General features: G+C 34.9%; 1 protein-coding gene across 1 annotated transcript; it reads left to right on the forward strand.

Moving 5' to 3' along the window:
* Nucleotides 1–4424: 4424 nt before the first annotated feature.
* Nucleotides 4425–5919, forward strand: LOC109337794 (basic 7S globulin-like). Its single transcript, XM_019574844.1, has one exon. It carries the CDS (start codon nt 4466–4468, stop codon nt 5759–5761), a length of 1296 nt encoding a protein of 431 aa, XP_019430389.1. The 5' UTR covers nt 4425–4465; the 3' UTR covers nt 5762–5919.
* The last annotated feature ends 4656 nt before the right edge of the window (nt 5920–10575 follow it).

Genomic DNA, 10575 nt, shown 5'->3' on the forward strand with positions numbered 1-10575 from the left:
AGGTTAACGAGCCTGAAGTAGGGTGTGGCAACCTGCTCCGACAATTGGCAGTTAACTATTGTTTAGTGTATTATGCAAGGTTTGAAAATCATCTTATCATACTAGGACACTAGATGGGGGATTTAGAAATGATGTTTGGAATTAATCAAAAGTTATAACACATAACTTGTTAATGTTTTCAAAATCCTTTTAGTCTAGAAATAATTCCGTAATTCAAACCAATCTTCTCCTCAAGAATTTGTGAAGATTAGTATGTTTTTCTTAGTTAACTTTTATGCAAACATAACACAAAATCATCAAAAAGCTGTTAATCATTATTTTTGCTATAATATGCCTATATGATTCTCTTCTAATACAATTCCCTTTGGTTCAACATAACCCTATAATATACTACAATTGAATCTTGAAACATATGCAGGTGTAAAATAGTAAAGTGTTAGACTTTATAAATTTTATTTGTTGATTAAAGATTTCTAAAAACACAAGTTGAAACCAGTTCATGGTTTGTAACTTTGTACATAGGAATAATATGCAAAAAAGGGCAATACAATCAATGGATTGTTACTTGACAATAAAAGAGTGTGAATAATAATCTAATTGTTAACATTTATTTTCTGTCATTTACTTTCCACAACTAACATTTACTTTCTGTCATTTACTTTCTACAACTAACATTTACTTTATGCAACTACCATTTACTTTCTGTCATTTACATTTCCACAACTAACATTTATTTATTGCCTTATTCTTTTACTATTTATATCAACCCTTCAAAAGAAGTGGTACGATTAACTACTAACTTTATTCTTTTGTTCATTTTATTCTTTGATACCAACCTTTCATAAGAAATGGTATGGTTAACTTAATAAAATGAGACCAACCTTTATGGTATGACTAAAAGAAACTCGAAAATGGAGTAAATAAATAAAGTCACTAAATAAATTGTTCATAACTCATCACTATAATTAAATAAAATAACTTGCATACTAGGAAAACTCTTTCAACAAGTGACACGTTTTGTTGTTGAGGGGGGATTCCTAGTGTAGAATCTTCTTTCAACAAGGAGCTATAGTCAGAGGGGTGGGTTGTCTGGGTGGTTTTTGTGTTTGGGGGGGCTACGAGTCTGAATGCTTCGATGGACTCTACGGAATGCTCATCGGCAACTGACCGTGAATGTCTGTTACTAGGCTCGAGTCCGTGTTGGCAAAGTTCGGCTAACAGTTGGACTTGTTGTTGGATTATTTAGCCTTGAGTCTGGATCGTGTGGAGGATTTGTTAGATAATGGGTGGTTTTGGGATAGGGTTGGGAGGTTGGCTCTGGCTAGCTTAGTGGGATGGTTGTATTTGTGCTAGAACATCAAGGGATGGAGTGTGGTAGTTGGGAGGCATGTTTGTGGTAACTGGTTCTGCTTGGGTGATGGGTTGTGCTTGATTTTGAGTGGTTAGCATGGTATAGGTAAGCCACAAACGATGCCAATGTTCTTTCTCGCTGGTCGGGTATAGTCAGAACGAGAGTCTGGTTGAATAGTTTGCTTTGAGAGGTTGACTGAGATGAAGCTTGGACCCGCCAATGGAGGTACCTGAAAAGGTTCTCTGATGCTCAAGTCAGTATGAGTTTATGAAGAGTTAATGAAGGTGAATGGAAGTAAATGCTAGTAATGAATGTGAGAGCAAAGATGTTTATGAGAGTGAGTGTATATTTATGATGCAAGAGAATATGAAAGAAGAATATACTTCCTATAAAGGGACACCTTCTATTTATAGTAAATACTCTAGTGATGTGTCATCTATCCAGTGGTTGATGGTGACTTGGCAATATGCATGATAGGAGCGTAGCAGGTCTGTCCCTACCGCATACTAGGTTCGTCTCTGACTATGTGTGTCAGAGGGGCAAGTTGGGATTTATAGTCGGCATGAGAGAAACCTATTGGGAGAACTTTAAATGGTGTGTCAGGAACAATGGTACTTTGATGTGAGATGAAGTAAGCCTCTAAGTTGGACTTATCTATCCTAGGGGGACAAACTGATTCTGTTAGGGGCGTGGTAGAGCCCAATTAGGGATTGCATTAAATGCTATGTCAGTGGCGTTTATGATACCTACGTGAGGATGACGCAAGAGACTGACTTATGTCTGTTCACACCTAATTTAATGGGGTCGATCCCATCCTGGTCGGATGATATACCTGGTTTGACCAGGATGGAACAATATTCAAATTGGTTTATGGTATATTATTGCATAAATTATTGGATAATAAATAATGTAAACCAATGATGTAAAAACCGTACCGTACCGGCCGGTTCAACCGGAAAATCGGTGAACCAGACCCCTAACCAGTACGGTACAAATGTTGAACCAGTCAAGTATCAAAACCAGTCAAAACTAGTGAACCGGCCGGTATTTAACTAAACCGGCCGGTTTATACACATATTTTTTTTTTTGAAAAACAAATTTTGAAACTTAAATACCCATTACAAGGTCACCCATCTTTCCAACCCTTCTTCAACACTTCAAGGCACATGCTTCCAAGACATACTTAGATTACACATTTTGGTTCCTAACATTTATGTGTAATCTCTGTGACATTTGTGTAATCTTGGAGTAGTGTCTGAAGATAGGATTTTGTGGAAAAATATAATATCGATATGAGACAACTTTGACTCCTTGGTGTTAAATGTTAAAACTCCAAATTTATTTGTTTTGTAGAATGAGTTATGAACTTGTGTCATTTATTTATATTTTGCGGTTGTTAAGTGATACTATTGGATTGATATATGTTTTGTAATTTAGACTTTGAATTTGTTAAAGACTTAAAGTTATTTGTTTATGTGAATTTTGAGTAGATTATGAAAATGGATTATAAATTTGAGTATCTACCTATTTGGAAATTTTTGGTTATAGGTTTGTATATATATAAATATAAGTAGGTATGTCCAGTTTAACCGACATGCTGTTTAATTACTGAAGCACCGGTTGAACCACTGTACAACTACATCAGTACCCTGACTAGTTTGATAACCGGTACGCTTTTAACAATACTGATGTAAACAAAGAATTCAGAGAATAATAGTCTCATATATAAAAAACAATGGTCTTGAGGACAATGCATGATGGTTGACGTAATCTTTGAGAGCGTTGCTAATGTTATTGCACAATGTCATGACTTTTGGTGTGATCATGATTTGATCAAAATATAGTTGGATTTTATTGGACTTAGGATTGTGTTCGAGTTTAAAAATTATATATGATCAATATTTAGGGTCAGATACTGAACACACATGACTGATCCCGACTTGACCCAAGAGCACTCGTTTATCATGCTTGTAAGTGTGTCTATTTAATTGGTTATAGAACAATGACATCTCTTTGGTTGAAAGTCTCACTAATTCTCTAAATTTTTATCATATATACATGATTAATAATATATATACATATATCATTTTATATGTCAAATTACATTAGTAATATTGAGACTTTGTGTAAAAAGGGTATGCATTGTATTTAATCAGGTCTAGGTCTAGTTCGGACTCCTCAAAGTTAAACCGATTGACATTTGGGATCAAATTAACTTCAAGTTTATGGCCGAGTTCAGATTCAAAAAATAACTCGACCAATATGTAGATCGGATAAGGAACAAACCTTACCCGACCTATCACCCCTTGGTAAAATGAAAGGATTTACTAACCTATGAAACCTCTCTAATACTAGAGAGGGTAGTGGCGGGAAAAATAGCAAGATGTTTATATCATTTTATACGCCATAATAACACTTTTGTTTTTTAAAACATTAGGAAAAATGAACTCTCCTCTCTGCAATAATTCGGGTTCTTTAAGAACATGGGTAATTTATAAAATAAAAATACTTTTTATGAATTTTATGCTCTTCTCCAGCCCATGTTTGCACACCACCTTTGAAGCTGCACCTTTATAGATATCCCAATGTATACACCAAAATTTAATTGTCTCAAAATATATCACAAACCAATAAAAACATATTATATTAATTAAATATTTATTATTTTTCTATTTTTCTTCATGAACATTGCTTTGAGACATATTTTGTGGCACTTATCTATCAATTATGGTGTCACTAACAAGTTTCACTCTCTCCGATACTGGAGAAACCAGTACTGAAATATGAGGATAAATTTTATTTGAAGAATTTTTATTTATTTTTTAATAAAAAATAACATATAATCATAACCGTTAAAAGAAAAAATTTGTCAAATATCTTACTCCTATTTAATACTCTCCAGTACAGGAGGATTCCACTCATCACTAACATTCTCCACAAATAAAGTATATAGCAGATCTAGATCTTGAAATATGGGCCAGATCTAGACCGTCGTCAACTTAAACAAATCAATAGAGTCAATTTATAATATGAGATTTATGTAGTTATCCACTTCTATAAAAAATGAACCTTTGCAACATTGCTGAGCACCAAAGCATTAAACACAAGCTTACAATGTCTCCTTCTACTTCTATCCACTTCTTCCTCCTCTTAACAACCCTTCTCTCCCTTTCTTGCTTATCACAATCACATAAAATATCCCAAGTCAATCCCATTACCTTACCCATTGCCAAAGACCCGAAAACCAATTTATTCTATACTCCAATTGGCATAGGAACTCCTCAACATAACTTCAATCTAACCATTGATCTTGGAGGACCAATTTTATGGTATGATTGCAACAATAACTACAACTCTTCAACTTATAATCCTGTCCATTGTGACTCAAAAAGATGCAATGGAAATGCTGGATGCACAGGCTGCAATGGTCCTTTCAAACCTGGTTGCTCAAATGATACATGTGGTGCCAATATACTAAACCCTTTTACTGATTCTATTTTCAGTGGTGACACAGGTGACGATGTTCTATTCGTGTCTGGTAACACATTATCTGATTTACTTTCTGGTTGTACTAACTCAGATGGATTCAGTGGTGATGAAGTTCTAAAAGGCTTACCTGAAGAAAGTAAAGGGATAATTGGTTTTGCAAGAACAGATCTTGCATTACAAACACAACTTTCATCAACTCATAAACTTCCTCGTAAGTTTTCTCTTTGCTTACCAACTTCAAATAATAATGGACCTGGGAAAGTTGTCATTGGTGGTGGAACTACACAACCTACCATTTTGGTCACAACAACTCTCATTGTCAACCCCTTTAGCACAGCTCCAATATTTTCTGAAGGTGACCCATCTTATGAATACTTCATAGATGTTAAATCAATCAACATTGAAGGCAATGATCTCAACTTCAAGTCTTCTCTTTTGTCTATTGATAGTAAGGGAAATGGTGGAACCAAGATAAGTACTATGAACCCTTTCACCATATTACATAGTTCTATATTAAAACCACTTGTGAGAGATTTTGTCAAGAAGGCTTCAGATAGAAAAATAAAGAAAGTGGCATCAGTTGCACCATTTGAAGCATGTTTTGATGTTAGCACCATTGATATGACTGTGACAGGGTTGAATGTGCCAACTATTGAATTGGTGCTAAAAGAGGTAGTGCAATGGACATTTTATGGTGGAAATTCAATGGTATTGGTCAACAAAAATGTAGCATGTCTTGCATTTGTGGATGGTGGCAAAGAACCTAGGACATCAGTTATTATTGGTGGGTATCAGTTGGAGGATAACCTTCTAGAATTTGATTTAGTTTCATCGAAATTAAGCTTTAGCTCCTCACTACACCGTCTCAAATTAACATGTTCCAGTGGAGATCTATTTTCTTATCCAGTTTACAAGGCCTGAGTTTGATGAGTGATGTAGCTTTTACCTTTTCCATTACCGTTCTACTCTCATGTTGAATAAATTAAGAAGGCTCATGTGTTGTTGAGTCAGAACTCAACTCTTGGATTGTAAGCTATCATGGCAAACTTATTGAAATGCACTCTTTTTTTTGTCTTAAATGATAAGAATTGCATTATTTTTGGGTAATATTACTAAGGTATCTCCTCATTTTTTTGGATAAATAACTAATCCAGTTTGGGTACGTAGTTGTTATTTCTAACAAGTGTTACTCACATGAATCAATCTATTAACTATTTTGGTCATTCTAAAGATCTAACGGGGCCTTGTACTGTTAAAATATAATATGAACTATGAAAGAATGATCTTCTAGATAAATCAAGAAGAATGAGAAATGAAAAGCTTAAAGAAAGAGAAGAATGAGAGGAAAAAATTTCACATTATTCTTATTATTTCTCAATAAATTGTGAAAAGGAGATAATACAAGAGTTTAAATAGTGAAAGATAAACCTAACTAACTCACATAAGCTAATTAATCTAAAACAGAAAATACATCTATTTTAACATGCCCCCGCAAGCTGAAATGTATTAAGCATTCCAAGTTTGAAATGATTCTGTTAAATCATGATGATTATACTCTAAAACCTCCTCTAGTTGGCGAGTGAATCCTTATCTCTCAGTCATGAAATCTAAATATGACGTAATAACGTCACTTAAATACCTTTGGTAGAAGCAATTTCATCTAATGCTTAACCATCTACTTGACAGAAGCAAACCAACCATAATGGATGAAAGAGAGAAGAATGGATCTCAACCTTGATCCTAATATATTGTTTCAATGATATAAAATACAGACTATAATAATGATGTGTATTTAATGAGAGGGATAAAGAAGATAGAATATGCAGAAATAAAAGTAATTCAGGGGTAAATGATGAAGAATAAGAAAAGAACATAAATATTCTTGTAATTTGAATAATATGGATTCTTATTGTTGTTGATGTAAGAGAACTTCTCAAGAAGATATCAAAATGAATGAAAGAGGACAACATTTTATTTGTTGAACATTTCCAATAATGGAGTCTGCAATTCTGTATAAAGAATGGTTGAATACAAACTCAAAAAAAGTGGTGGTTTATAATGAATAATTGCTGCTTCAACAAACTTCAATGTCAGCAACTCAACACCACTACTTTCATGTTGAAATGCTATTGAGTATACTTTTTCTTTGAATTTAACCATCCATTCAAGTGCACTATCTAAATGTATGCACTAGAATTATGGTTATGGATATTGTGACAAAACGGTGTGTCGAGAATTGTACATTTGTTTTTTCCTGTTTATAACTTTTGTTCTTTTTAATAAAATTTTCACTTAAAAAAAAATTGCACTATCTAAATCACTAGAATATAGACCCTGGCTTGTGATTTTCTCAAGAGTTGAACAAAACAATTGAATGCTAGTCTCAAAGAATAACATCTCAAGCCTCTTTTTATAGCCTTCAAAACCAACATCTAAGCAAGACAAGGCCATAAGAAAAAAATGTTGCACACCCATTTAGAGAAGAAGAGCAAGAAAAACAAGAAGGGTCATCAAGACTCATATTTTCACTACTTTCCGTGAGTTGTAATAATTCACTATCCATATTTTTCATTACACACAACAACTGAGGGTGGTGATTTCTTATTTGGAAGATAGTGATGAGGGTTACAGTTAAAGTGATGATGAGTTACAACCAAAGCTTTATATGCCTTATCAATATCACGAAATTGAAGGTTGTTGAAGATAGATTTTCATAACTTGTGTTGGTGGTTCATATTCTTGAACCTCAGTGCCTCCATCTCATTTGTTGAATACTTGGCTTTCACAATAGAATTACAGCAATCAAGTCACCATCAATTGGTAGGATTGCTCATTGACGACAGTGTCTCTTTTTCCTTTTTGAGAATTTGAAGTCATGCAACCAATTGAATGCAAAGAGGAAGAACTTCTTGTCATAATGAACAAGAAATATAAAAATGTATGCAGAATAGATATATGTATGAGCCATGAAAAATGATCTACTTCATAAATCAAGAAGAATGAGAAATGAAAAGCTTAAAGAAAGAGAAGAATGAGAGAAAGAAAATTTCACATTATTCACATTGTTTATCAATGAAGTGTGAAAGGGAGATAATACAAGAGTTTATATAGTAAAACATAAACCTAACTAACTCACTTAAACTAATTGATCTAAAACATAAAACATATCTATTTTAACATACACTACTAGATCAATGTATTATTAGTAGAGTTACATTATTTGAAAATGATACTTATTTACCTTTATTTTTATATATGTAGAAAAAAATGTATACCAAAAGTGAGTTCTATACATTGTCATTGCATCATCAAAAATTCATATTAATCATTACTGATTCTTTAAGAAGAAATAATTTAAATAACTGTGAATGATGTAGTGGTTGTACATAAGGAATATTTTTTCAAGGAATATTTTTTCTCTTTTAACCCCCAAGTACGTACAATACTCAAAGTGAAACATTGTAACCGATAAAAAAATTTCCTAAATAGTTTAGTTCTAGTATATTGAGGGATACATAGAATACTACATTTTTAGTATTCTAGTATTGAATTATTGAGGATGGATCCCATAAATGAAAAAGTAGAATGGTCAAGCTCTGCTAGGGCATTGAACACGAAATTTTGAGCTCCAACTTTCTTGGAACTCATCTCCTAGGTTCTGGGAGATCATTCCAACCTTCTTGGATCTTGCTCTGCTTCTTTCTTCTTCAAAATGCCAGCTGAAAACTTTGTCCCATGGTCTTTTCTTTCTGATTCTCAATGCTCAAATGAAGCACAAGCTCCTCCTTCTCACACAAGGAAGACCTTTGCTCAAGCTGTAAAGAACTCTTGCAACATCTCAGTCTCACAACTCCCTCAACCGTGCCTTAAGGGAGATGCTATAGCAATCAAAATACCAGAAGAGGACTATCAAGAAGGCCTCCAAAGGTGTAAAAATCACCTGCACGGTAGGATCATATTATCAAAGGGTGACACTCCATTAAAGTATGTGGATCTAAAAGCTAAGCTCACAACTCTCTGGAACTCTTTAGGGCAATGGCAGATGGTTTCCCTAGGGAAAGGCTTTTATGAGTTCTCATTCTCCTCCTTGGAAGATATGAGATCAGTGTGTGCCACTGGTTCATGGAATCTAAGACCAGGATTCCTAAGATTGTTCTTATGGACACCTGATTTCAATCCCAGTATACAGAAATTATCTCACTGCCAATGCTGGGTAAAAATCTCTGGCCTCCCTCAAGAATATTGGTCTCCAAGGATTATTTTCTCCATTGCTGGTGGCATAGGAACTCCAATATCATTAGATGAAGCAACTAACAACATAACTTTTGGGCACTTTGCAAGAGTTCTGGTAGATGTTAGTCTAAAAGGTAATATCCCTAATCAGATTTTGGTTGAGAGAGAGGGGTATGCTTTCTTTGTAGGAGTTGAATATGAAAACCTCCCAGATTTCTGCTCAGGCTGCCAATCAATAGGCCACTTGATATCAAACTGCAGAAGGCAAAAAGATGAAATTCCTAAAAAGTTTGACAGAAAGCAGATTCCTCACAAAGATTCAGCTCAAGCTAAGGAGATTCCTTTAAGAGTTGATGACTTGGTCATAAATCTAAACATGGATGTCAATGATCCTCCACCTAGTCCTAAAAGGGTCATGCCTCAGGTAGACATGGAATCCTCTGAGGAGGAATTGGAAATCACACATGTTAGAGATTCTTTAGAATCTCTGGAAATTGATAAGCCAGCACAGGAAGCAGAGTTGGCTATGGATAACAATGAAACTGAGAATGAATTTTCAGTGCTGCCTTTTTTTCAGTGATGCCTTTGGAGGATATGGAAAATCTCAATGCAGTGAATTTCATGAGAATAGTTGGTAAACTATGGGCTAATGAGGTTGAAGAAGCTGAGGAAGAGGTGGAAAATGAGGGAGCCTTCACTGAGGTGGTATCCAAGTCTCAAAAAAGGAAACAAAAGAGAAGGAGTGGTCAGGGAAAGGTTCACTATACCCGAAGGGGTGGATACCTACACTCATCTAAATGAATTCCATCTTCTGGAATTGCAGGGGAATTGGTAACCTTAACACTAGGTTGGTCCTTAAAAATCTGGTCCTGGCTAACAAACCAGATCTTCTGTTTATTGCTGAGCCAAAGGTGGATTTCAATGAGATCCACCCTTCCTATTGGTCTCAAATGAATCTTAAACTATTTATAGTTAATAAAAGGCCCAACATGATTCCTAGTTTATGGGGTCTTTGCAATAAAAATGTTGATCCTCTAGTCCTTGGTTGCACTGATCAACTCATCTCAGTATCAATGGCTATCAATAACACAACTTTCAACTTTGCTGCTATATATGCTCATACCAACTACTTGGTTAGAAGGAATCTCTGGGATGACCTGAGCATACTCCTTTCCTCCTTTTCTGGTCCCTGGTGTTTGATGGGTGATTTTAATGCAATCATGGGTTCTCATGAGCATAAAGGCTCTACTAGTCCAGCTAGAATTCCTATTGTTGACTTCAAGGAGTTTACTGATAAAGAGAGCTTAATCCATCTTAGCACCAGAGGCTCTGACTTCACTTGGTCTAACAAAAGAAGGGGGGATGCCCTTACTGAAAAGAGGTTGGATAGAGCAATTTGTAATGAGGGCTGGCTCAATGCTTGGAATCAGGTCTCTTGTTGTTCTCTTCCTAGAGTCTCCTCTGATCACAATCCAATTCTCCTTAATTGTAGCTCTTGCAGT

Source organism: Lupinus angustifolius, unplaced genomic scaffold (assembly GCF_001865875.1).
Source record: "Lupinus angustifolius cultivar Tanjil unplaced genomic scaffold, LupAngTanjil_v1.0 Scaffold_10_189, whole genome shotgun sequence".
NCBI classification, from domain to species: Eukaryota; Viridiplantae; Streptophyta; class Magnoliopsida; order Fabales; family Fabaceae; genus Lupinus; species Lupinus angustifolius.